Source organism: Scleropages formosus, chromosome 3, assembly GCF_900964775.1.
Source record: "Scleropages formosus chromosome 3, fSclFor1.1, whole genome shotgun sequence".
Taxonomy (NCBI): Eukaryota; Metazoa; Chordata; class Actinopteri; order Osteoglossiformes; family Osteoglossidae; genus Scleropages; species Scleropages formosus.
Window position 1 is genome coordinate 5,127,153 of NC_041808.1, and position 27,748 is coordinate 5,154,900.

General features: G+C 51.2%; 1 protein-coding gene across 20 annotated transcripts in view; it reads right to left on the bottom strand.

The window, feature by feature from the left end:
• The window catches only part of LOC108940442 (neurexin-1a), a 114,113-nt gene that overhangs the window by 29,186 nt on the left and 57,179 nt on the right, over positions 1 to 27,748 (bottom strand). For 11 of the 20 annotated variants that reach the window (XM_018762623.2, XM_018762621.2, XM_018762612.2 and 8 more), the window contains 9 exons: positions 26,395 to 26,778; positions 21,158 to 21,361; positions 19,251 to 19,277; positions 13,901 to 14,068; positions 13,148 to 13,529; positions 12,827 to 13,017; positions 12,558 to 12,731; positions 11,778 to 11,897; positions 2,791 to 2,972 (listed from right to left, as the gene is read on the bottom strand). In XM_018762623.2, coding sequence (XP_018618139.1) covers positions 2,791 to 2,972; positions 11,778 to 11,897; positions 12,558 to 12,731; positions 12,827 to 13,017; positions 13,148 to 13,529; positions 13,901 to 14,068; positions 19,251 to 19,277; positions 21,158 to 21,361; positions 26,395 to 26,778 — 1,832 coding nt within the window. The remainder of the gene's footprint in view (positions 1 to 2,790; positions 2,973 to 11,777; positions 11,898 to 12,557; positions 12,732 to 12,826; positions 13,018 to 13,147; positions 13,530 to 13,900; positions 14,069 to 19,250; positions 19,278 to 21,157; positions 21,362 to 26,394; positions 26,779 to 27,748) is intronic. The other 9 variants (XM_018762618.2, XM_029250310.1, XM_018762619.2 and 6 more) reach the window with 1 other exon arrangement.

Genomic DNA, 27,748 nt, shown 5'->3' on the forward strand with positions numbered 1-27,748 from the left:
ACTCAGAATAATTGCCCAGCAGGAAGGCGGAAAGCCCATAATGGCCATCGCGCATATGCTAGGCTATGATGTTCGGTAGGTTAGGTGTATTAAATGCATTTGAGTTATGATGTTTTCGACTTACCATTGGTTTCGTGGAGCGTAACCCCATTTGAAGTCGGGAACCACCTGTATTTTTATTTTCACTGAAAATTAGCTTTCATTTTAAAGTAGTCTGAAATAAATATTAGAATCAAATACTAAGTCAATTATTCTTTACAGTTATACCAGATTTTTGTCTGAAAACACAGATTCACTAAGGAATAACTGTATTTTTAAGTTAAGACTTTCACTTGTGGGGGGTAAAGTAACTTCAGAGACATAAACGAGATACAAACAGATAGGTCTATAAGCTGAGGAACAGTGTAGGACTGCAAAAATCATCATAACAACCACCCTGATGAACACCTACTGGCTGCATTCCACCATCATGCACTTCTGCTCTGAAATCCCAGCAAATACATTAATAAATACTGAAGTTTTACTCTCCATTCTTTCCCCCTTTCCCTAAAGGGTGAAATGTCCCCCAGTCCTGGCTAATGATAAACACTCCATCATTGAAAGAGGAAGTGTGCACCCAGAGATGTCACACACATCGAACAGCAGACTCACAAAAAGCCCAGGAAAGAAGCAGCAGAGAACCAAGTATAACAGGACATGAAAGAGCGTTTCAACGTCTCTTAAAAAGAAGAAACGTCTTTTTTTTCCTCAAAGCATGGCAGCGCAGGAAAGAGGCTCTGCAAAAACTGAAGCTAATTATGTGTCTTCAAGGACAAACACTTGAGACGGGGGGTGGAAGAAAGCAATGTTTCCCAGAGAAGCTCGGCTCGCCGCTGTCTCGTCTTCCCCCTCCGCCTTGCTGCCGGGGCGCCTTCGGCAGTCGGCATGGGGCTTCCGACGCAGCCTCTTCCAGCTGGAGATGGTTCAGCTTGCCTGAACCCAGGTTCCAATTAGCCTCCCAGTGAACATGCATGCCATCCCCACAGATCGTCGCCTCTGCCGCAGTCCACAAACACTGCGGTGCTGCTGCAGCGTTCCGGCAACGTCTGACACGTGGCGTGAAACCGCTTGTGTTGAGCGCAAACAAATGGACGTGAGCGTACGCAGCTCTGAGTCCGGGCTGCGCTCTTTAACAGGAAGCTGTTACACATTCACTGTTTAGAAAAATAATAAGGACGGTACTAAGCAAAATCATACGGCTAGCAGCCCTTCGGCAACATCTGAGCAGGTGTGATGTAAACGAGTGGGCTAGGTGGTATGCAAATGAGCTTGTGTTGCGCACCTGAAGCGGAACGAGACGCATGCGGGTGGAGACAGCGAAAATCCGATGTGCGTTACCGTCGTCACGCCTGAGCGCAAACACGGGCTTCGTCCCAAGACTGTAATTACGGCTACGAGTGGAAAACATCCTTATCGCGAGCGCATGGCGACGTTTGTTACGGACGAGCCCTGAGCGCGAGCCACCGGTACATTCGCATGAGATGCCACCCCAGAAACGGTGCTCGCTGTCCCTTACGGGACGTTTGAAGCAGCGTTTGAAGCAAATGAATCCACAGTAAGGCTCAGAGAGCAGCGAGCATCGCCTGTGGGTGCAGGCTCAGCCTGCTAGCGCAGATGCTAATACTTCGGCTTTGCCTGCACTCCTGATTTTTCCATCAGCGTCTGACGATCCGTTTTCCTCCTCGCAGACCGCCTGTCTTACGATCCCTACGTTTACACTGGTTGGGGATGTGGAACTGAAATGTTAGACCGTGGTGTTTGTGTGTATGCGTGTCCATGATCCGGCTTTGATCATCAGCTAATGTGACACGGTCACAGCAACCGCGAATGAAACTGAGTCCTGGAATGTATCAGCATGCATGCCACTGCTTGGTGTGTGTGTCTGTGTGCCTGTGTCTGTGGTGCTTCCACGTTGCCACAGGATGTCATGCCCATCTCATAGCTCCTCAGAGCAAGCAATTCTTTCTAATGAGACCCAAGCCGTTTGCCTCCACCGTTCCCGCGCCCTCGCTGGGCAGGAGACGACCGCGCCCCGCAATCCCACTTACTGTGACTCTTCCCCGGTTCCGCTGAGCCTGTCTGCGCCGGCAGGGCCGAGTGACTGCACCATGCCACGCGCTCGTAAGCGGAGCACTGCGGATGCCATGAAGGAGTGAGGACACCGTGAAGAAACGCGTGTCCTCGGTGTGTAATGAAAAGACCCCAAAGGCTGCGCCATAAAGGGCTTTCAGTGCAAAGCACCTCGACACACAAACCAATCAGTATTTTTTATTTACTTAATTAGCGGATCCTTTTTGAAGTTGCTGATGCAGCGCCGCTATTTATCCCTCAGTGCAGCAGTGCTTTAATGAAGCAGTTCAGGTTAACTGTCTCTCTCAACGGTACAACAGTAATTCCCCTCTTAGGAGCCAAACCTGTGACATTCCTCCTTCCTCATGACCGCCTTCAGCGTGTTCGTTACTTTCATCTTTTTCGTTTTGTTACTCTGTCCAAATGTAGCTGGAGCCAGTATTCCAGTTCTTATGTCTTTCTCCGGATGTACAACACCCACGCCAACTCGGGAAGGCGGAACACACACACCCTCACGCACACACCTCCTCCAATCTACGTACAACCTATACTTCTCGCTACGATCTGCAAGCTTCACCAAGCTATATACTGTGCTTGAAGGAGAGGATAGGTGCCGTGTTTATCATTGCCATCGTCACGGAAACCACAGCATCATGACCACCACGAGGCAGCAGGACTCACAATGTGCAGCTGTAGGTAGTCCCCGAGGCCCGAGGAGCTCTCCACTCGCACCAGGATGGCCTCCTTCAGCTGTGTGCTGAATCCGATGGCGAGGCGATCGGACCGAGTGCTCGGCCGGTCGTTCGGAGGCCACGTGTATACGATCAAACCGCCGTCTCGCCCAAAGATGTACGTGGTTCCCGCTGCGCACACACAAGGAGAAAGAGACAGGTAAAGAGGGGTTAGAAGCGAGTCAGTAAACGTGCCTAGGCCTCTGTGTGTGTGTGTGTGCATGAGTCAGTGTGTTTGAGAGCTAAACACTATAGACAGCGTGTGCTGCCATGACGTGGATACGGAGTGACGATCCGCTTGCCGCCCACCTGCTTACTTAGCACCATGTCAGCAGTGTGTGTGACAAGCAGCGTGAGCACTGAGTGCCACTGCCATTCAACCCCTGCATGTAAACACGGTTTACTATGGTCACAAAGCAAAGGACAGTTGCTCATTGAGAAGGGACCTGCAGTTGTACCTCAGTGAAGGGACTCGACCCGAATCCCCCCAGTGTAACATCTCCTAAGGAGAGGAGGTGTTCCCCGCCATCCTGAAGGCCCAATCCAGGTGTCACTTCTTGCTGTTTGCTTCTGGATGGACCCCACAATCACGCAGGGATTTGAGATGGAGTTCTGGTCTCACCTTTTCAGGAGGGATTCCTTCGTTCATCACTGAATCGACCCTCCTACCCAGAGCCTCATCTTACCTCTACTTCATTTACATTTATTCATTTAGGAGATGCTTTTCTCCAAAGCGACATACATCTCAACCAAAATACAATTCGTGCATTACATTAAGAGAAAGGGACATAGCTGCAGACGTGTGATTAAGTAAACCTAGTTTGCTACTTTCCACTTGATGTACCGATGTTCATCGCTTCAGTAGGTGCATAAAATACAGGACAGATGAATTCCTACAATTTTTTTTTTTTTTTTTTTAAATAAGGTAAACAAACATTTACATATAATGCTGGAGTAGCGGCTGTGCAAACGCTTATCTGGGGATGACCATGAAGTTACGGTGCACGAACATTCACACCATACATGAGCATTCGCATGTCAAACCACGCCCTGAGCGAGCGGGACATGATCATCAGCCCCTCCCCCCCCACTGGTGTGGTCACGAATGCTTGTAGACACCCTGGTGGGTATGCTTCAGTCAGTGTCTACTGCACAGGAGGGTCTGGATAGGGCACTCATTTGACAGCATCTTTAGCGGTCCTCTTCTCATCAGGAATAGAATGCAAACCCACTTTGATTGACAGTGAGGGTTGTGACCTGCCCCTCTATCTCTCTCCCCCAAAGGGACACATGGCAACCGACAGCCTGCGGTGCAGCTGCTGCACATCTTCATGAGAGTCGACAGCAGCCGTATCGAGGTCCTTCTGGTCCCGCTCGCTCGCGGGAACGGTTGGTCTCCGTCTGCCTCGCAGGCGGGACGGTCCGTGCCATGTGAGTACGCTCTCGCTCTAAATCACGCTCAGTAACAAAGAAACGGGTCAGAAGGAAAACTAAATGCAAAACCCTCTTTATTCCAGACTGCGCTTGGCTCCTGAGTTAAAAGGAAGACCTACTTGTGGTGAATAATAGGTGCCGTGGCCCACTTCCTCATGTCCCTGGGGACGAAAGCATGTTAAAAGCAAGAAGGAACCCGCCTGTGAGACCAGGGCAGCTCTGGGATGTGATGTTACATTCGGACACCGTTCCCACAGCCTTCCTGCACCCGAGTTTACATTTTGCACCAGAGCGAACAACCAAAATCGGAGAAAAAAAACGCCAATGAGGTTTTAATAATGTGACGGGGTCCTCCTCCTCATTCCATTTCGTGCGTCATTAAACCCGTTTCGCACCTGGGGGCTGTGGGGGTACCTCCCGTCCGCGAGGAGACAGGAGCAACGCACACAGCAGAGTTAATTGCAGTTTTACGTCAAAAATGTGCTCTACGCTCGCGTCGCTGCTCATGATGAATGGAGGTCAAGCCTGGGAATACGTTGTTCGAACAAACAGAGGGCGCCGGGAAGTGTTTTGCTGTTAGAACATCTGGACCGCAGTACGATGCTGTATTGAGAGGTGCAACTTGTCATCCGGCCCTCGCCGGTGAGACGAGCGTGACCTGCTGGTTAACAGATGAGCTTCATTAAGCGGTGACGTTGACAAGCCAGACCCCCCGTCCGCTGGGCACCGAGCTGACCTCTGTCCTGAGAGCCTCTCCAGCCCTTAATCTGCTTTCATGCCTCAGCGTCTCCTCAACTCCTCACATGTAATCGCACCTCCAGTAATGACTTTTTACCTGGTTTCCAAAGGTACAGCGAACAGCCTGAGCCTGTTAACCTCTTAATCTGCAACATTCATTAGAATGTCCATCAGTGAAATATCGGCGTGCTGCACGTGACCTTTATTTACCCACCTGGCTCACAGGTGGCAGTAAAGAGCACCCACAACGGAATACATATCGTGATCAATGGGTACTAAGGTGGGTCAGTGAGGCTGCCATCATTACAACAGAACTACTACAACATTACATATTATACACAGAACCCTGTAATCACAACAGTGTCACACACCTACTAGTCTCAGATCTTATTGATTGCCATGTAGAATCGGTCAAAAGTCAGAGCAGGAAATTCAGTACGAGAAGAAGTTTGAGATGACATGCTTTTATTCTGTCACTTTAGATTTAATGTAATTCAAGATTAACGAAAATATTACAAGAAAATCAAAGTGCTGTGCTTATAGCTACATCTGAGACTTTTAGAGGACCTAACCAGGGAGCAAATTGATACACACCTATATTATTAACTTATTATTAATTGTGCCCTTGGGGTAAAAGTGACTTTGAAGTTGTCAACAGTCTCCAGGTTGTGTTTGTAAACTGAGGATCGCGTGCACTGGGATCTGAACTTTCAAACTGCTGGGCTCCATTCCAGTCCTTTAGCCGCCACAGACAGAAATATACTGTGACCTTGGACCGTAATGCTGGTGCTCCTGCAAAACGCACAAACACGGCACACTGCGTGTTCTCGTTATGCACCTGTAATGCAGCGCCAGGTATGCATTTAGTGCGCGTCCGCAGGGTGTCGTTCTGCTGCGGATACGACAATGAGTAGCCGCGCTTGTAATTACTGAGCTGACAGCGGGGGGCTCTGGAAGTGAGTGCGGTAATTACGGAGAGTGGCTGGAGCAGAACGGCAGAGCTCGCTTGTTTGCGGAAAGCTTTGTTTCTCCACTCATCTCCTAGAAAACACACACACACTTTGCAAAGAGCTGACATTCGCAACACTGAAAGAGCAGATATAGCAATTCTCTCCAAGCGGGTTCCCCAGCGCTCGCTCTCGCAGGGCAGCACCTCCAGCTGGGTTCTCCAGGTCCTCCTTGGGACCTTCAACATTTACACACATTTATCTACCACGTCTCACCCCCAGCATCCATCACTCAGCTCACTCCAAGGAAGGTCTGGGGTCCCCAAGGACATGCATGGGACTCGGGGGTCCAACGCGAAGCACTGCGGGGACAGATTGTAGCCATTCCATCAGTGGTCAGTGTGCGAGTTGGCCAGGTCAAGCCAGATCCATGTGCGTGGTGCGGGGTGTTGCGGGCACGCAGGAGCCGCAAGACCAAGAAACCTCCGAATGGCTAGGCGAGACACCCGCAGAGCTCCGCCCACAATCTCGGTGACCGGAGAACAGCTCGGCTCCCAGCCTCAACACTTGGCGACTGCGGAGGACGCTGTGTCTAAAGTGTTTGTCTGACGAACCGGTGGAGGAAACGGTCCACCTACTCACTTCACACCAGGCAACTGCGTAGGAAGCTCCTCCCACCGTCTCGCTGCGGACGTTTAGGAAAGCAAGTCCTCGTCGACTTGCTGCGAGGTGACACGCGATCGTGACTGCTCCAGAACAACGGAAGGCTGCAGCCACGCGGACTTCTCCATCATGCCCGTTCTGAAGATCGTTTACCTCCCATTTCCAATGTTTCTCAGGGCGCCCCCTGCTGGTGGACGGGGCGGACAGTCAAGAAAGCAACACGGACCTCGGCCTGCTTTCGGACAACCGTGGGGGTGGTGATGAGACCCCCTGATGGGGTGTGATGGTAAACGACCAACTGTGGTCAGCAGACACTGAGCAAACAGGGCATCACACTGCTAGCTGGGGGGGGGGGGCGCGCTGCGTACCTGCGCCGGCTCATCCTCGCCTCGTGCTGAGCTTTGGCTAAGACTGCACTTTGAGAAAAAGTAAAATAAGTAACTAAATCAAAGTGTTGGAAGTTCTCGCAGTCACAAGCTGTAGGCTCCCGCCTGCGAGCTGACAGAACTGCGAACGCTTCGCCTCCTCTTCAAAGTCCTGCTTCCGCCCCCAGCGTCGCCCTTCCAAAGGCTCCCACCGCAACAATAACCTCCCCTGGAACGGCGTAAAAATAGAGCCCAGAAAGCAGGGTGAGAAACAAGCGAGAGACAGAAAAAGAATGACGGCGAGAAGGGAACTATAAAAACACGGTGTGTCACCGCATGAGGCCTACAAAGGTGCACTGAGAGGCACTTGAGAAAGACGAGGGTGTCCAGAGTCCCGTTTCTGAGCCTTGGCCACTCGGTCACCTGTGGAGGCAGACAGTGAGGCGCAGTTATGCGTGTAAGACAGGAGGTGACACAGCGGTTAATGAGCTGAAGATAGGAATAAGACAATATTTACAATAGTTATATACCTGTGGCATAAAGTCACTAAGATGCACTGATTTATCCATTTATAAAGCAGGATAATTTCACTGTATCAACTCAGGGTAAGTACTTTGTTCAAGTGTACAATACAAGGTGACAGGTGTAACCACTGCACCACCTGCGGCCCCATATAGACTTTACTTTCACGTCTGCGCTGTGTGTTCTATGTGTTAACTGACACAACAGTGAGATGCCGCAGGGTGACCAACACAGCGACCGCAACCACTTTGCCCAACATCCATGGACCACCTCCCCCTCATCCAGCCACCCACACATGGTAGAAAACATAGAAAAGCATGTCAATGCAGGACCCGACCTGTGGGTCCGCACCCCCAGTACACCGCAGTACGGTCGAACTGCCTCCTCCCCGCCCTCCGTGTGAACACACACCCTCTGCTGACACCACCACATGTGTATTTCAGGTATGAGGTCAAATACGTAATTAGCATAATTATGCCGGCGGGAGTTGGGAGCAGACGACCGAAGTCCCCCCCGAGGTTTCAGATGCGATCGCAGAATGACCTTGATTGGGCGGCCAGCAGGGGTTGGCAATGAGGGCAGGGTGGTAAACGTATTCCTGCCATCTCAGCAGGAATGGTAAACCCCCCCCAGATGGCTCAGCACAGGTAGGATCAGGACCGCTCCATCCCGAGTAATCCGCACAGGCCACACCCCTACTCTCACTCCTGAACGTGCACCCGGTGGTGACATCACCGTAGCCCCACCCCCCACCCTAGAGCACAGCATTCAGTCACGGTCCTGTCTTTGATGGCTTGATGTGGTCCTCAGGGCTGGAGTACCCTGAGGTGGAGGGGACCACAGGTGAACCCCAATGGCTGACAGCACCGAGACGCAGGCCTGTCATTCCTCACGGGTCTGCACCCTTGCTTAACTACAAACACACACACACACAGCGCCTAATACCTGCAGGCTTGTTGCACATCAACAGCGCTTCTGTTGAACCAACTCGTGCGTGTCCCAAAAGGACAGACCGTGACCGTGCGCTTGCTGTGGTTGGACTGTGGGAGCACGGCAACCCCACGCAGAACACAGGGGTGTTACTGATCTCCCACCTGGCACGCACACACACACACACACACACACACACACACGAGTGAAATACAAGACACAGCAGCCAAACTGGAGGTCGGCATAGGGACACAAAACAAGACAGACCAGAAAGTGCCAGAAAAAGGGGCAGAGATTAACAGGAAGCGGGGAGCGAGGTACAGGTAAACAGGAAGTGAGAAAAGTGCAGGTAAACAGGAAGTGGGAAGGGTACCCACCATGCCCGGCCCTCATCTGAGCAGGCGATGTGCCGTGGCTCACGTTGCGGGGTCCCCCAGACGCCGCCCTCGCCCAAGAGCTAAGGGTCAAGGGGAGGAGCCACAGAACGAGCCGGGCCACCCCGGTCCGGCCTGGGGGCATCGTCTCTGCGCGCCTGGAGGCGAGCAAGGGGTCAGCTTGAGGGCTACGCCCCCATTTTCCAGCACGGAGGGCCCTAACACTGGCGGAATGTTCCCACAATCCACTGGGCTGCAGAAGGGCGAAGACACGAGGTAAATCCAGGAGGAGCGGAGATAGCACGAGAGAGACGCTCCCCGGCGGTGTCACCTGATGTTCCAGTCCAGCGGGGGTAATGACGGCGCTCCCCACAGACCCCTGAAGTCACGTGAACTGCAGGACCCCCTGCCCGCCCAACCCCTCACAGAAAAGAGCGCAGGATGTCCGTGGGCAGTGTGGCGCTGCTCCCGTCCGCGTCGCCAGATGGCCGTCGGCCTGCAGGAGCTCTGGTGCCCTGATCCAGCCAGCGAGTGAATGAAAGTGAGCGGCGCGCGAGTACGAGGCAGGGTTCCCTCTCTGCACTGCCTCCCTCCCTCCCTCTTTCCTCTCTCCCTCCTCCCTCCCCTCCCTCTCGCTCCCGCTCGCCAGCTCCGCAGCTCCCTGAGTGGACTCTCTCTCCCCTCCCGCGCTCTGCTGGCCAGCCCACGCCAATCCACTCAGATCCAGCCTCCTGCAGCCCCACCAGCTTCCACCGGGAAGCGCCGTTCAGATAGAAAACGCCTGCCGAGCCATAAAGGAGCCACCAGGTGCTCCAGATGAGGACATGTGTCCCACTGAGCAGCCACAAAGGGGCGTGGCCCACAGGATCCAGCTCCACTCACCACCCAGGGCAACATCTCAAGGGTTCAACTCTTGGAGCCCAAACTGAGCATCAAAAAGTGGTGCCGTACTGTTTTTTGGGGCTTTGACCTCCAGCTGTAGATAGCAGACCAGTTCACCGGATTAGTCACTAATTACCCACCACTAAGGATCTTGGCAGATCCTCTTTACTGTGGTATTATCACAGTAATCTGGTGATTACGAGATGAGGAAAGGAAGGCCTCCTCCTGGAGAAGACGCCATGCCGACGCACTGTTGAGAGTCCAGATGCGACACAGCAGTTAGAGAGCTTGTCACTCCGTTCGTTCGCTCTAGGCTATTTCCACAATGATGGGAAGCGTTTCCATATGGGCGCAATGTGGGCGCCCCCTGGTGATCTCCAGCAGTTAGCGCACACACTACCTTGTGAGATGCTACTCAACTGTATTTATTATGTTATTCTGTAGTCCCGACATCTCTCTGCAAGACGGAGTGGGGCAGCTTCCCAAACCAACGCTACTCAAAGGATGTTTAAGGCATTTGCTGGAGCCACGTCCATGTGCACCGCGAACGAGACCATCACCACCTGAGGTCTAGATGTTTCATGCTGCTGTTCTCCATCCTTCAGTGGCTGGGAAGCTCAGAATCCATTTGAGTCCAGCAGGAGGCAGTGCAGCCCGGCCCTAACAGACAGTAACTCACCACGTTTACCCCGAGTGCATGGTGCGCTTCATGAGTTACTACCCTTCTGTTTCAAAGACGCCCCCCCGCAGGCCCCACGGCTCCTTGGCAGGGCACTCGCAGAGCACTGATAACGTGGAGCACTAATTAAAGGATGCGCATCGCTTTGCGGAAATTATCTTTTGTCATAATAATAAAGAGGCGAAAAAAGGAAAGAGGTCCGGATGGCTGGGGGGCGTCTTCAGAACGCACTATCAGATTTCATTTCTTATTTGTCCTGGAGGAACTCTTATCTGGAAATGCTTATCTGACGTCTGCGGACAACTTGCCATCATCAAACGGCGGCTCCCTTTTACAGTGCTCTCTCTCTCTTGTACACACACTCGCACTCAGACACACTTTCAGGGTACGGGACAACCATGTTTCTCCGGCCGATGACTTTGTGCGGTGTAGCGAGGCGAAATGTGTGTGTTCACTTCAGCATACGTCGAGGCGTCTGCCGAGTGCATGTAAAAAAAAAAAAAAAAAGTCACCAAGCACCGCAGTCCTGTCACCACTGACCCCGCAGGTACCTTTCCCGCTGCATCAATGGACGAGTGCTTAACAACGGGGTCTGGGCACCGTGAGGAAAACGCGCTCTGCGTGATGTATGTCCAAGTCTGAACTGCAGTGCCGATGAAATTTTGCAGACGCATATGATCTCTGTACATCCCGACAGTAAGCAGCACTCTCAGGTGCGGCTGTCACAAAGGCTAAGGTGTTCCTGAAAAGAGGCGCTCTGCTGCCCCCGTGTGGCCCACATGTGGAAGAGCATAGAGAGTCTCAGGTTCCGGTGCAGGCTTTAGAGAAAAGCAGCTTTTTGGTGTGTAGATGAATTACATGTACATTTATTCATTTAGCTGATACTTTTCTCCAAAGTGACTTACAATGCTAAGCTATTTGGGCAGGGAGGTGTGTGATGGGTGGAAAGAAGCCGTTCCTCAGTCTATTGTTGCGGGATCTTATTGTCCTGAACCGTTTGCTGGACGGCAGTAGTTCAAATAGGGAGTGGCCGGGGTGTGTAGTGTCGATATTGCTAGCCTTCTTCTTCAGTCGATTACCCATTTATACAGCTGGGTAATTTTACTCGAACAATTTAGAGTAAGTACCTTGCTCAAGGGTACTAAAGCTAGAGGTGAGGCTCGAACCAGCGACCTTTGGGTCCGAGGGCAGTGGCTCTAACCACTACAAGCTGCCCCCATTGTTATTCATGTCCTCCTTGGGAGAGTAAAGAGTGAGATGTGAAACACCCCTCAGTGGTGCAAAATGTTCACACGTAAACATCCGTTTCTCGTCTTTACGTTTCAGGAACCGGGGAAGCGAGAACTAGGAAACGGAGGAACAGCAAGCAACGAAGAGGAAGTGGAAGCTGGGGAGTGGCTTACCGTCATTGCAGAGAGGTCCTCCGAATGATGTCATGCTGCAGTCACAGCTGAAGCCCTCCCACTGCTGCAGGCACACGCCCTGGTTGGAGCAAGAGTCCTCCTGGCAGGTGGTGCTGGGGCCTGCAGGACATATGGACGGAGAGAGGGACACTCACTCAGGAGGGAGCCCTGCCATTGGTCCCCTTCACTCTGAAACCACCCCTACTCAGGCCTTGGCCACACCCCACTTTATAAAGCCTGTTAAACTGAGCAGCAGCCCTGCCCACATTCAGTAACTACCTCCGCCCCTACAACAGCGTTGCTTCCATCTGTTAAAGCGTTCACGGCTCCCGTTAACGATACTGTGATGTCGGTTCTGCCACGTATCACTACCGCAGCAACTCACCGCTTGATTCATTGGTTCCTAAAACTGAGTTATGAACATGAGAAGATGTTCAAAGTGGAGAGGATAGACCCCCTCCTTAACATGCCCCTTCTTTCTGTTTCTCACACTCTTTGCACTCGGGGGAGTTGGTCCCCTGTGTGTCCTTCCATAGCTGACTGAGCTCTTGCTCTGCAAGCCCCACCCCCATCATGAGTCTTCAGTTGAGGAGATCATGCGGGCAGCAGTCACACACGAGATCACGTGGTTCACAGGATACAGGTGGGGGTGGGCAAAAATAAAACGGGGGGAACCTGGGACCACAGAGCCCAGGCGTCAGGATACGAGATGCTCCTAATGCACCTTTTACTGTTACCGTAGTATGATACTCTGTCTGCCTCGGGAGGCGGAGCTCTCACCTTCGCAGCCCCGCTCCACCTGCCCCGTGCTGCTCAGTGCGTCCGATAGCAGGTCCGGCAGGCGCCCATTCAGGTCCAGGGATGCCAGGCAGCCCTGGAAGCCCTCCTTGGCGTGTACCAGCTTGGGCAGCTCCTTGTACATGTCCTTGGCCACACCCCCCACGTACAGATCACCTGTGGGGAGCGGACAGGGTTACGCTCGCATCACAGCCGACGGTGCACACGCACTTGCAGTTCTGTCTCCTGCTGGCTCTGGGTAGTGTACCTACCCTTCAGGTCCAAGTTCTTGGCACCTATTGTGGTCTGGGTGGTGACTTTGGTGTCGATCTTGACCGTGTGCAGGTTGTTGCTGTCGCGGGAGATCATGACGTTGTGCCAGTGGTTGTCGTTGAGTGGCTTGTTGGAATTGCCCTTGATGAGGTGGGCCCCGTTACCAAGATCCCACACGTAGTGGAGGTAGCTGGGAGCGAAACGACAGTTGGTGTGCTTCATCGAGGGGCAGTCACTGCTGTGATTCACGAACAAAACTGCAACACACACTGGCGTTCCCTGCAAACCCACCCCCCGGAATACCCCTGCTGCAGACATACCCCTTGACGAGCTCCACGACGATAAAGTCATTGCCGTCGCCACTGTTGTAGAGGATGAGGCCATCAGGGGATGTGGTCTTGAACTGGAAGAAGAGGTGCATGGTGTAGTAGGCCTGCAGTGTGCTGAGTGTGACGAAGCTGGAGCGCGAGCGGAACGTCACCGGATCGGCCACGATATTCTTGAAGCCAATCATGGCGTTGAGCTCGCAGTAGTCTATGTCGCCATTCTTGCAGAGATCGATGTAGGTCATGCCGTTGAAGGACAGGCTCTGCAGGTGGCCGATGAAGTTGGATGGCACGGCAGGAACGAAGCGCCTTTCGGTCACAATGCCCGTCTCCACGTTGTGGAACTCCAGCTGCGTGTGGTCACCGGCCATTTGGCCTTGGGGAGAGGAAGGGAAAGGGGCCGTTTAGCATACTGATGTGTGGCTGGGGAGGGAGGGGGGGTTTAGTGGAACAAAGGGCAACATTTCCCATCCGACCAGCAGATGATAGTTGGAGTGTGACAAAGGAATAATTTTATTAAACTGGCCAGACTAAAAATGCTATTAAAATGTCTAAGCAAGAACGCTTAAATGTCTAAAACATTAAAGATACATTTTTAATGTACACAAATGCCTGATTTAAAAGGATAATATCCTGCAAATAAGTGACAAGGGAGCGATACATTCAAAGGAAGAAAAACGTCTGAAGTGATCGCGTTCATTATTTATTCATGAGGGCCACGCCTCCGGCCTCTCGGTGGTGCGATACCTTCAGCGGGAGGAGCCTCATCCACTGAGAGCCTCAAGCTCCGCCCTCTCCGCATCACACGCACTGTGTGCCACTCATCATCATTAAGGTTGGAGCCAGCGAAGATGGTCTCTGGGCCCTTGCCTGCAGAAGAGCCCAGACCTCCGTTAGCATGTGGGGGTTTGCTTGCTTAGTCGCCGTAGCAATGGGATGGGGGAGGGAGAGAAAAAGAGAGAGAGAGCATAAGAGACAAGGAGACACAGCTGGAAAGGCAAGACAGAAAAATCACAGATGAGGAAGAGGAGCAGCACGGACAGAGAGACAAGAACTTCAGTACCAATGGTCAGATTTGGAGGGAAATACACGGTACTGCAAAAAGACAAGAAAGATTCAGACTGAGGAGGGGAAGAAAACACCCTCTCCGAGAGTAAACTCTCTGTCTCTCACTCGAACCCATCACCTTACAAGCTGCTAATGCGAGCTCCTCATTTACACTCGTTTTTAAAACCCTTTCCATACAGAAATCTAGGAAGGCTTCTGAGAAGGATCAGACACACCCTTCTGAAGAGAGGCTCCAACAGTCTCTGCAAACAGACTTGGGCTGCAGTTTAAATATAATTACACTTGCTAGTTGACTCAAGACTTGCCATGTTTTTCCCGTACAATTTTTCCCATAATCCCGGCTGTGAATTATTAACAACTGTCGAGTGGTTTATATTTTCGGAAAACATGGAAAAATATCTACGGTGTCAATGAGAGCCTCACCTTCACTTGTGTTATTACGCGTCACTAATTCCCACCCTGACCACACTTACCTGTACTTCACCACTAGATGGCAACAGTCAGCCATGGTGGTTTCCACGGAAACTGACAGGAACTGGGAGCGTCCCATTAATGGCGCTGGTAGCTCATTACAGGACACCTTAAAAGCTTCACAGAGCGAGTTTAGCGCCTGCGGGCGGAACACGACGATGACGGAACGCACCTGTCCGAGTGACAAAAGCGATGCCCCACCCTCGGAGTTCCGCTGTGATCAGACAGGAAACAGGGACTGAGATTTTTTTCAGGTGACTCTTGGCCGCCGTCTACCCATTTTTATCTGCCTGTAAGTCAGGGTGTAGCCTCTATTCCAACCCCCCCACCCTCTGAACGAGACAGTAACCCTGAACGATACAGCTGTATAAATGGGTAAATCAAGTAGATGAACACTGTGGGTCGCTATGAAAAGGTTCATATCAGTAATTAAGCGCATGAACCCAGAATGAAACGGTATAAACTGCACATATTGTGCACCATGAGGTATGACCTTGTTGACCGTGACAGTGTCAAGTGGAGACGAGCCGAAGCACTGATGAGGCGATGCGCAGGAGGAAGAGCGAAGAGGGGCTGCTGGGAACCTCAGCTGTGCCACTTCTGTGTCTGCAGCAACTCTGGCCACAGAAAAATGGGACTGCGGGGTGATTACGGTCGACCGTCGACTATATCTGACCTCTCATCCCACCTACACAACCCCCAGGTGGCCCTCGTGCATGAGCGTCACACATCCCGCAAACACCGCTGCATTCTGCTGCCGGTGTGCTCCGGGCAACTCGGGTTCGGTCCAGCGCCGCTTTACAGGATCCAATCTCGCTCCCTTGCGAGAACCTTCAAAGCGACAGCGCGGTGCTTCCTGATCTCCTCCAGACAAGAGGGAGGAAGTGCATCTCGTCCTGGCAAACAACAGCCGGTTCAGACGGGAGCAATGCAGTAAGGGATTGAGAGGCAAGGGACCCCCGAACAATAGAGGAGCGCGAAGAAAAGCGGCACCTCGTCATTAACTAGCTACACTAGTTCGCTCCGCAGACCCTCAGCTCTCCGGCAAACAGCAGCGTGTCTCGCTGTAAAGGTCTGCGAGGAGCGATTTGGGTGCCGTCATTAGAATGCAGGTCGGCGGCTAGCAAATCGAGCGATGCGCCGTCGCCGGGTCGAAGAAAAGAGAGGCAAACGTCTGGAAAGTGAAGCAGCGCCTCCACCTTCCACTTCTCACGCCAAGCTGGTACCCCGCCCCCCTGCTCTTCTCACCACCTGCTGCTTCTCGCCTATCGTAATTCACGCTCTCTTGATTCTTATTCTTTTTGCCAGTCCTATGTGGTTAACTCCTGTGAAGGGACTGATGGTGGCCTCTGGCCGCACCAGCACGGGGTTTATTAAACCACGTGGACATATTTTCCCTCAAGTATGATCTGGTGCATCGTGTGTGTCAGTTTATTCATGTACTACAATTTCATGTATCTGCTCTGATCAAACAAAAAAACAGCCTGGAATCTACTGTTCTGTCTTCATACAGGATACTGTGGTATGGTGGAAAACAAATCCACACAATTTTAAAATGAGAAAAGCAGTTAAGAAACCACTGTTCGATTCAATCTGGCTTCTTTATACCCAGGGCTGGGTACCGGATCCTTCGGCAGTGAGGAAAGCCAAAGCATCGGGTCAGAAACCCAGTCCTGGCAGACCCAACACATCTTCGTTAAGAAATCCAGATTTTACCGGAAAAATTGTTTTTTAAAAATCAGAAATGAAACCAGTGGCATGAACTCGTGACATAAAAATTGCAAACAAAGATGCGGGAGGGGTGAGCGAGACTAAGATGAGGTGCAGTCACCAGAGAATTCATTCATCACACACCGGCTGACATTTCTGTATTAGTGGCTCTTTTGAATTCAGACACCTTCCCTACGGCTTCTGAAGCGCACCGGCAACACACTCAATCCATTAATGAGGCGGCGGAGATCATCTCAGTAATTATTTCCCGGAGTTCCCTAGTGGGCATGTAATTCCCTCCACCCACCACCCCTGGATTTGTAGGGATGCCCAGAAGCCAAAGGCCGCTCCACAGTAGTGCCGTATTCTTTCAGCAGATGGGCCGGGAGAACTCGTACAGGATCCATCGGAAAGAGCTGGAAGACAGGGGCTTCCTGATGAACTGGAAAGAACATATATTGTAGATTTCTGAGCTCTCTGCAGACACCTCCGTTAGAAAGGGCGAAGTGTGTCCAAGCGGAGGTGAAAACCATATCACGTGATTGGGTGAGCACGCTGAGTGTGCACAGCACTCCAGCAGAACCCTGAGAAGAAGGTGGGCGCTGGAGCTCCACTGAAAGTCGACCATACTTACATTTACCTACCAATGGCCTTGAGTCAAGTCAGGGCTGAAAAATCACGTTGGAGATTTCCCCCATACCCCTTTGGATGGGAGACCCTACTTCACAGACCTGAACCGCAGCAGCTAGGCAGTGAAGCCCACGAGGCCTCAGTCCGCAGTCCTTGGATCCCATGGCGAGCGTGCACGGCCTTGTTTTCTCTCTGCACCTGGGGCCCGGATTAGCCGTCACCTGCACCTGCGCAGCGCATCCTGTCGTCAATCCCACAGAAGCCTGTCCCGAGACTGAGCCGTGCCCTGGGATGGACGGCCACAGCGCTCCGCGCCGGGCTTTTGGCCAAAGCAGCCCTGACACAGCTGCACCTCGTACTGGCAGCTTGGCTCAGATATACACAGAGAACGCGGGCTCGCAGGGCTCATGCATACAGAGCCTGTTCTGTACCACAGGGTTCTGAGGTTGACTCCCAAACCCTCGCAAAGGGTTCAAATCAAAGAGCCCAATTGTGCCTGAGGGGCTGCATCTGTAGGATGAGTTCCCGGACAATGGGATGAGACTCGACAATGTGGGCCACAGGAGCTCAGAGACAAGGCTTCCTTTATTCTTCCACGCAGCGCAGGTGGGGCGTTCCAAAAATACGAATCAGCACACGTTCTCGGACACACGCGTTTTCGCAAACCAACACGCAACCACGGTCAGGCTCAGAAGCAGATTTACAGATGCTCTCACACCCACTGGCGCTGACTACATGTGCAAACATGCATAATGACAAAGTCACCCCCCACACACACACGCACACTCACTCACATGAACACAAAGCCCCCTCTCTCCACTCCCTCTCAGTCCTGAGTCCTGGCACTCTCCCCTTCCTCCATGTCTGTCCACCCCCCTATTTGCATTACAAATTAAACACGAGTATCACCCGTGAATACTTATTGCCGAGGCGGCGCCGATGAATACAACTGCTGTTGCATATTCATAGAAGGTAGCTCCCTGAAATGAGCTTTTTCAAATTCACATGAATGTTGCGATTCAGAACCGATGTCCCAATTGCAGTTAAATGCCTCCCACTTCATATTCAGAACGTGTCCCCCTCCAAGGAGGTGCCTGACTTGTTATTAAACTGTCAAACCGCTGCTTTGTTTGTTAAAAAATGCAAGTTTGTGCGCATTTGTCAATGAGTAAGTGTGTGGGCACAGTCTGTGTATGTGTGTCTCATCCGTTTTGTCCTTCTGGGTTCAGGTTACTAGTTTGAAGGAGTGGGCATGATGGAGAGAGAGTGCAGGAAGGAGCCATTTATATTAAAGTGGTGCGGTGTGTGTGCTGGGCATTCGGCTGCTTTGCGTTGCACGCGCAGCAGCCACATTCATCTCGGTTACATGACAAAACGGTCACGTCTCTTACGTGTAACGAAAGCACATATTACGCTAGCGGCAGCCGGCATGGTGGCACAACGTTTATAGCACAAGTGCCTCACAGCATCTCAACTGTGTGACTGGGCGAGGCTTCAATCATTGTCCAGTCAGTGTGGAGCTGGCATGTTCTCACCATGTTTGCATGGGTCTCCTCCCACAGTCTAGAGATGTCTGTGTCAGGCGGATTGGTGTCTCCAGCTGCCCAAGGTGCATAACCGTGTGACAGTGCATGTTTGCCCTTCTCTGATATTTAAATATGGGGTCTCTCAGTTAGCTGCCAAAACACTCAGTGGTTGCCCACCCTGTACTCATTTCCTCCCACCTGTCACCTGGGAAAGACAAAAATCACAGTCCTTGTTATCCTTCTGATGTTGAAATACCTCAATATAACACCTCGTCCGCTTTGGAAGCACTAAGACATCTAACACGCTTCCCTTGGGGTGTAACTTTACACAGGCTCCTCCCTTACCGAGTGTTTCAAGATTTGTTTGGAAGAAACAAATACGATGCAGTGAGTCATCTGTGACGTTACATGCATGCTAATTGGCCCCCCGACACACGCCTTGCTGTAAATAGCGTGCGTGTACTCTGCGTAATTGCACTGGCCACGCCGGTGTTCTTGAAAACACCTTCTCATGCTCGCGGGATTGTTTGTGGCTGAACACAATGGAAAGTACCAACACGCCATCTGCCAAACGCCTCGATGACTCAAAGGCGCATCACAACGCTGGCAGGGCTGTTGTAGGAGGCGAGAGAGATCAGAGAGCAGTTCGACAGAGATCACAGCACACAGAGGAAACGGGAAGAGTCACTTACTGGAGGTACAGTTAATCCTGACACAGTCTAGATGGGGAAGAACAGACGAGATGTAAATTCATCCTTCAAGGCTGCAGCTGCAGACATCCGTTAAGACACAGTATCCACCCACTGGGGACGGACACGCGAGCAACAGGCCCAGGACCTTACTTGTCCCAAGCAAGATGGCACCCGTCCACTTCCTGTTCCTGCTGCAGAGTTCCGGTTGAGATCGCCTCTCTCTGCCTTTGTGAATATTCATGAGCCATCAAGCCCGCAGGAAAAAAAAAAAAGTTGATTCTGAAACACTGGCAGGCACAAATAGCGATTTCATACACACCCAGGCTGATGAATGTCAGAGAGGCACGGGAAGCTCTCTCCAGCTCATGAATATTCACAGGCACCTGGAACTCCTCAAACTTTGCAGTGATAGGGTGAGAGTGATACTGGGCCAGCCAATGAAGCGCCTCTCACCGCAGCCATCTTGACCCTCTGATTTGCCAGCGGTGATCAGAAACAAACTCATAATTGAGTAGAGTTGTGGGTGAACTATTGCAATCTTTGGATGGAAGGTCCAGGTTCAGAGAGGCGGGCAGTCACAGAACATGGGACCCTGGCCATGGTTTGAGGTGAGACGCCTCAGGGCAGTGAGATCGTTTTTACTTTTGGCTGTCGATTCCACGCTCCCAGCACTCAGAAACAGCAATGCCCACCCCGGGGGTCCTTCTCTTAGGGGAGTCATGAAGGTCATCTCTTTGACAACCTGGTACATGTAATGGAGCATCTTAATGAAACCAGCAAAGGCTGCACCAGATCAGTGAGATCTATGAGTGATGGACCAGGCCAATGGGGTCAGTGAGTATTAGACCTAGTCAATGGAATCAGCGAGCTGCGGACCAGATTGGTGTGGTCAGTGAGCGAAGGACCAAGTTAATAAGGTCAGTGCATGGTAGATAAGGTCAATATGGTGAGTGAACATTGCAACAGGTCAATGAGGGGTGAATGAGCTATGGAACTGGTCAGTGGGATCAAAGAGTTGCGGTCCAGTTGTGGGTGGTTAGAGGTTTTAGTGGCCATTCTGTGCGTGGAGTGACAGAGTGCTGAGAGTCGTGTAGTCAGACACACAACATAACCCTCTCCATTCCCTTAATCCTCAGGTCTCAGCTGCTCGCGTGTCGTCAACCACAGTAGAAAAGTGGTCGCAAACCGCCAGAGACCAACACAAGTGTGCGCCCGCAAGGAATGCCGTCCTTTCCAGAGGTGTGTGTGTGTGTGTGTGTGTGTGTGTGTGTGTGTGTGTGTGTGTGAGAGAGAGAGAGAGGAGTAAAAGACAGAAGGTCTGCTTGAAAGACAGCCTTTATTATTCCTTGAGTCTTGTGTATGTTCAGCTTCTGTGCGTGTCTCAGTACATGCCTGTAGTGTGTGTGAATTTGTCTGTGTCTGCAAGACTGTGTGTACGGACAGGACTGGGCATTCCTTGCAAAGGCCACACAATGATCATCTGACAGTGAGCGATGGGCCGCAGGCTCTGCCCATTGAAGGGTTCTACACCGTTCCCTTCTCCTCATTACATAGCATGACACCAGCACAACAGAAATCATATGGGTGTGTCTTTGCGTGTGTGTGTGCTTGTATGTGTATGAATGTAAATGACTGAAGCATGTGGAGCAGAGAGGCACGCTTGCTAGTGGAGGAGCAGATAAGAAGGCGGAGCTCTGTCTGTTCAGCACCACCCGGCCCTTGGCCCCTTCAGCACCATGGACAGCAGCTCTGAACGCCGGAACCCACAGTCAGGGCCTCTCCAGACACCACGGACAGTGCAAACACGTGGAATAAAAATTATAATATAAACAACAACAATAAACTGGGAGTAGTGAGGCGTCAGTAAGAGTGTGTGTAGGATGGAAAAGCGTGCCCAGGTGCGGTACCTAGGTTGACAGTGAGGCGCACGCGGCCCGCGTCCAACTCCAGGCGCAGTGTGTCGGCAGAGTTGCGGGACGTGGTGGCCACTAGGAGACCGTAGGCCCTCTGCGAACGGAAGCGCAGAGACACGTCCTCCGCCTCTGTGTGCATGGCCACCGGCAGCTGAATCTTCATGAATTTGCTGCCGTCATAGCTCAAGATGGTGGCTTCTGTGGAGAGGAGGGGGGAAGGGAAGTGTTAGCCCTGCCCACAGGAGGGGACAGGGCAGTGGACAGAAATGATACTATTGAAGGTATAGAGTTTATCCAAACACATACAAACGTCCATGTTAATACTGCCTGTAGGTGGCACAGCGGTCCAAAAACGGCTAGAACGTAACATTGAACAGAAAGTGCTTCAAGCTGTGCGACACACCAAGGTGTAAAACCCGCCTCTCTGGGCAGGAGTGTCTGTTCAGCAGACAAAGAACGGTGTAATGAGCGAGAGGAATAAAAACACGGTCGTTTAATTGCCAGTTCAAACGAGCCGTGCTGATGTTCGGTTTCATGCTGCTTCCCGCCTGTAATGACCCATTGCTTTGTTTACATGACCATTTGCGCAGGGAGCCCCACCGCACTAATGTGGTACCCTCAGGCATGCAGGGTGGGCTCCGGACGTGTGTGACACACAGTGTTCTGCACTTGAGAGCCCAGCTTCTCCTGACTCAGCACACGGAGGCTCAGAGCCACACAGCCTCCTGCAGCGGGAGGGGAGAACAGGCTCTCCTGTCAGCACGATGCTGTGCGTCTGAGACACTCAACGAGAGACAGTGAGCCATCACACACACACAGACAGTGCTGGAGACAGTCAGACGGACAGGCTGACTGCGAGCGGAGCACACGCAGGAGATGAAGATGAGGCGCAGTGTGCAGACGAGGGCTGACTGCACGACGCTGCTCCCGCCCACACCCTGCTCCTCCGCCGCGTGTTTCTGTCATTCCCGTCTGCGGAGGGAGCCACGGCGAGCAGAGGCTGGAGAAGCGGAGGCACAGGGACGGCCTCATGAATACAAAGCAGCAGAACGATAGATAAAAATTCTTGGCGGGGTTTGCCGAGGAGTAGATATTTTTTGGGGGGAGGGCTTTTATTTCGGCCGTTGACAATAAACAATGTCTCCCCCAGAAGCGGCGCTCATCATATTTCCAAGAGCTTCCAGAAAAAAAAGCCAGCATGTGCAAGGAAGAGGGAGGAGGGGGAGCTCACCTCGCAGCACCGTGGTCGCCCGCTCTCTCCGATACCCTTCTCAAACTGGCGAGTGTTACACAGCCCCTAATCTCACCCTGCACCTGCTCCTGATAACAGCAAGCCTGCCATCCAAAAACGCTTGCTACCCACGGTGCACTAGGACAAGGGGAGGGGAGTTTCCATGGTGACGATTAATTAACGAGATTCAGTTTGCTGGAGGAGGGCAGAGTGTGTATGTGTATGTACGTGTGTATGTGTGCGCGCAATGGCTGGAGGAACAGTGACCACAAGACGCAATTGTCTTGTTTTTTCTTTTTAAAATAAATTTGTATACAGTTGCTCCTCAATGTACGAACACAGGCAGAACCATAAGTCTGTTCATAACTTTAGCGTGTGCAGTCTTTGTAACTTGTTTTGCTCTTTGCAATAACTAAGTCACATTCAAGAAAAGTTTAATAGCACAGATACAACCTCAATTCATTCACCGTTTAGTGTTAGAAAAAACTTCACATGTAGCTGTAAGCATAAATACTTTCTAAGACTGCCTTGAATGAAATAAAATTATGAACAATCTAGAATAAAAATTAAAGCCACAGTAAAATTAAAACTAATTAAACTCATGACTCAGTGGAGACTGTGGACCTTGTTCTTGTTACTGATCCCTGTCACTCAGGAACACCAGACATGAGGTATAAACACTGTGAAAGGGAGTTCAGTTTAAGAGGTTACAAACGCCTATTCTGTTTGGGTAGTTTTTACTGCCACCTACCTGCCTGAAAGGTAACCCAGGTCATGTTCAGTCTGCTACAGACAGAAAACAGATGAGTGAAGTAAACGGTAGTAAAATATTTTTGTAAATGTGGAGGTATAAGTAAAATTAAATGTGCTCGATTTGAAAATGCGTTACCTTGTAACGGTTCATAATACAAGAAACCAGCTTATCAAAGAAGGTGGAAGTTAAGCTAATGGCTTTTGAACCCTCGTGGCCAGAGACTTTCAGATGGAGTTTTCTGATCTAAGGTGGATGCAGAGTGGGTGAAAGGTTTTAAGAATTTCTCAGTGAATTCACTGTTCAGAGAGGAGTTCCTCATTGACATTCCCTTGACAACTGAGCAGGAGATGGACGTGAGAGAGTCAGAACTGTGACCAACTGCCTGACGTTGTCACTCCGTTGGCTTCAGTAACATGCACACGTGGCTCCTCCTTGGCCCACCTGGAGGAAGGACGCACAGTACCGGGGGGAAAAGACAAGTGTCACATCTCAGCAGCTTTATGCAGCTACTCGTGTCATGTACATTGGTGCATATGGTGCAAAGTAAATTAACTGTACTTTAGAACCACATGTCTGCATCCAAGTCTCTTTCTGCTAATGTAATGTACACATGGTATTTTCTATGAGATGTACGCTACTTTGGAGAAAAGCGTCAGCTTAATGAATAAATGTACATGTATCTCGACTGGCTGAGAGCCAAGGAGTTGGTCACACCCAGTCAGCAGCCTTGCACGTAAAGATAGCCCTGTGCTTGAGCAGCATGGTGGCACAGCGAGTACTGCTGCTGTTTCACAGCGCCTGGGTGGTGTGAAAGGATGTGGGTTTAATCCCCGCTCAGTCTGTGTAGAGTTTGCATCTTCTCCCCGTGTCTGCGTGGGTTTCCTCCCACAGTCCAACGACATGCTGTTCAGGTTCCCCCATAGTGTGTGAGTGAGAGAGAGAGAGTGTGTGTTCCACTGATGTATGGATGAGTGACCCAGTGTAAGTAGTGTATCTAGCAGTGTAAGTCACCGCTGATAACACTACATAGAGTTCATTGGAAGTCGCTTTGGAGAAAAGCATCTGCTAAATAACTAAATGCAAACGCTACACATACTGCGTGTACTTATCCGCCATGTCTGTGTTCTGTTTTCTTGTTTTTGTTTTACCTACTTCCCATCGCAAGTGACCATGTGTAAGTGCTTGAGATAAATAAGCCGCTAAAAACAGAACTAAAGTTTTCACGTTGCGCATTTTTCCTGTAAGATGTATTTTTTCCTCTATGAATGATGCATGTGCTCGGAGCCACACAGGTGAGGTAGCAGCAGCACCAGATGCCATCTGAAAGATGAGAGCAAGCATCAGGGTGAACGTATCCCCAAAGTAATCCAAGCACCCACTGGGAATGGAGGTCTCAACAGCTGGAAGGACACTGACCCAGCAGGGGATGAGCTTGCAGCCCATCCACCTTGCAGCTCTCCTGCCAGGTGCTCCTGGTTGTCACAGCACCCTCCCTCTCCTCCACCTTGATTAGCTCTACACAAAGGCACTTGGGTCATGTTCCTTTTGGTTCGCATTCACAGCTCTTGAATAGCACCTCTCAACAGAATTGCAAAGAGAGAGCAAGACAGAGAGAGATGGAGAGGGGGAGAGGCATGGTGGCGTGGTGGAGAGGTCGGGGGGGAAGTGAGAGACAAAGAGAGGCAGACAGACCCCCTCCAGAACTGCAGGTAAACACACAATGCGAATCATCCATCTCCACCTGGCCTATTTACTGATCTTGAGCGTCAATGAGCTCAACACACTCTGAAAGTCAAACATGCGGCTGGCGTTGACGTTTAACCATGGTGTCAGAGCTTCAGAAAGAGAGAAGGACAACCGCGTGAGGCCTGCATGCGAAAAGAAGCAGTCTGCAGTAGGAATGTGTTGGAGAGCAGGTCAACAGGGTGATCAAGACTCTGCTGATGAGATGACGACTTAAATCCAGCATCAAGATCATGGGCCGTGAGGAGAGCAGGCATTCTCACATCAGAGTGGTCAACAGGAGTGGTCATTCCTACCGCATCCATGGCAACTGCACCCTCAGAGTAGTGTTATAGCACATTATATTATGGTAATGACAGCTGTAGCTTCCGTTCTTAAAGAAACTCCTTCAGAGGAAGAGCAAACCTGTTTATTAGCAGCGTGGCAATAACATTAACATTCCGAGATGCTGTAACTGGTGTTTATGGCTGGAGTCGCACGCTCCGTAACGGCTCCCTCCACTCAGCACGAGCCGTCAATACAGCACGGAGTAGCGGTCGCCCGGGGACACGCGTGTTCGACATGTGCTGTGTGATTTACAGGAGAAGCCGCCTGCGAGGCATCATACATTATTCAGCTCCGCTCTTAGTTTTCCCGCAAAATACTTGACTCCCTGTTTTTACACCATGTTGCCTTTTCCACGCATAAAAACAAGCTTGAGAAGGAAACGGTATGGAGCACAATATTGAATATATAGTGACTGTGAGAAAGGAAAAATGCTTTTGGACAGCATATAAATTAACTGGGTACTGTTCACGTACAGAGTTAGAGACGCGGGGTTCTGTTCTCAGAAACAGAAAGTGTCATGGACACCGGATAGGGCGGTGATTAAAAATTTCAATCTTGCAGACAAAAAGGAACCAGGGATGAATCCCACCCTTGAGAAAGATGCTTCGATGCTTCTTTCTTTACAGTAAAAATTACCATGCAATATAAATGTTAATTTGGAAAAAACATTCATTTAAATCAGTAAAGGTACCCCACCTCCAGCTGTTTGGTGGTGCCACACAGAATACATACCCCATCAACAGGCTTCTGTCACAGGTTCTTGGTTTTGGTCCCAGTGTGGAGGAACAAAACCCCTCCCTCCCTCGTAACTGCTGAATCCCCCAGCATTCAAGAAGAGTCTCAGAACACATCTCTTTCAGACCCATTTCTCCCCCGACAGCTACACAGATGAGTACACCACCATCTGCTGCGATTATCTATGTATTTGCTTTCTGAATACCACATCTATAGGCTGTTACTTGAGTGATATGAACCAGCAACATGGAGGTATCAGACAGACAAGCTGCGATAATCCTGTGATAATCCAAGATAATCCTGTGTCTGTGACTAAAGCTCTTCATCTGTTGATGCACATTTGTTTACTTTGTATGTCACTTTGGAGAAAAGCCTCTGGAAATTGCATAAATTTAAATGTGCGGTTAAAAGTCTTTGCAATTTCACCCCAGAGGAACCCACCTCTCTCACAGGAGCGGCCCAGATAGCCGGTGCCGGAGCAGTCACACACGTAGCGGTTCCAGCCCTCACGACACAAGCCGCTGTTCTGGCAGGGGTTACTCAGGCACTGTTTGGGCGGCTCCTTGGTGCAGGACGGCTTGACCCCAGCGGCCCGCTGCAACTCTGCCAGGCGCCGCACATCCTTGCTCTGCCCGTCCACGAAGAGGTCGCGGACGCAGCCCACGTAGCCATAGTTGAGCAGTGCTGTCCATACCTCAGTGGGGAAGACCAGACCCTGGCGGTTCTCCGGAAGCCCACCCAGATACAAGTGATCATCGAGGTCCAGAACTTCGCTGTCTCCTGGCGCTGTGTAACTGGTGCGCAGGGTGTTAACAGAGATGGTACCTGAGCAGGATAAAGAAGAGTGGGGCAGAGAGGGAAGGTTTAAACACTGATGAGACTCTTCACACACGTGATTGTGACATCAAACCCATTCGGATGTTTCCTGCTTTCAAGACACTGTTTGAGTGACAAAATATCAGATGTCTGCAAAGAGAACGGGCAGCAGAGGAAAAGTGAGGTCCGGTGCTGCACCGGCCGCTCTCCACCGGCAGTGCGGGTCAGTGGCTAGCGATGCTAGGGGGGATGACTCAGCATTCTGATGCTGGGCCCCGCTCAGTAAGCAACCATCTGTCTGTGGGAACGGAGCCCTCTTGGACTTCCGTACACCACCAGCACAGGCAGACTTCATCCTCCCTCCAGTTCGCCCTACGCAGCAGTCCGATGTCACTTTTCCTGGGAAAGACGGCCTTAGATTCTCGCTCGTCCATTTATCCAAACTGTACTAGATAACACTAACATTTTGCCTGCTTATCCAGCTAGACATTTACATCCTGCCTTTAGCTGATCATATCAAGCGAAAGAACCAATCAGCACAAGGAAATCTCTGCATGAGAGGTGCAGTTCTTTAAAGAATGCACCCTCTGATGACCAATAGAACAGCAGGCAGTGCACACGTGGAAGCGCCACGCTGCGCTTCTCCTGAAGGACCACGCTGCCATTCTGAGATTAGCGTGGAACCCCAGACCCGGGTTCCGTAGGTGTACCGTGCACATAGACACCGCCTTTCTCCCACTGTCAATTCAGAGACTGTGCAGCCAGGCGCCCTTTGTCTCTCTCCGGCAGCATCAGAGAGGGAGAGAAAAAGAGACGTGCAGAGAAAGGGAGAGAGAAAAGGAAAGGAGGGAAATCTAAACCAAAGCCACGAAGCAAATCAATATAATTTTACATCATTTCATCATTTTGATATCATTTCCATAATTTTTTTCTACAGCAAAATTTAACAGGGATTGCTGTTGAGGTGGGGAGTTAGAGG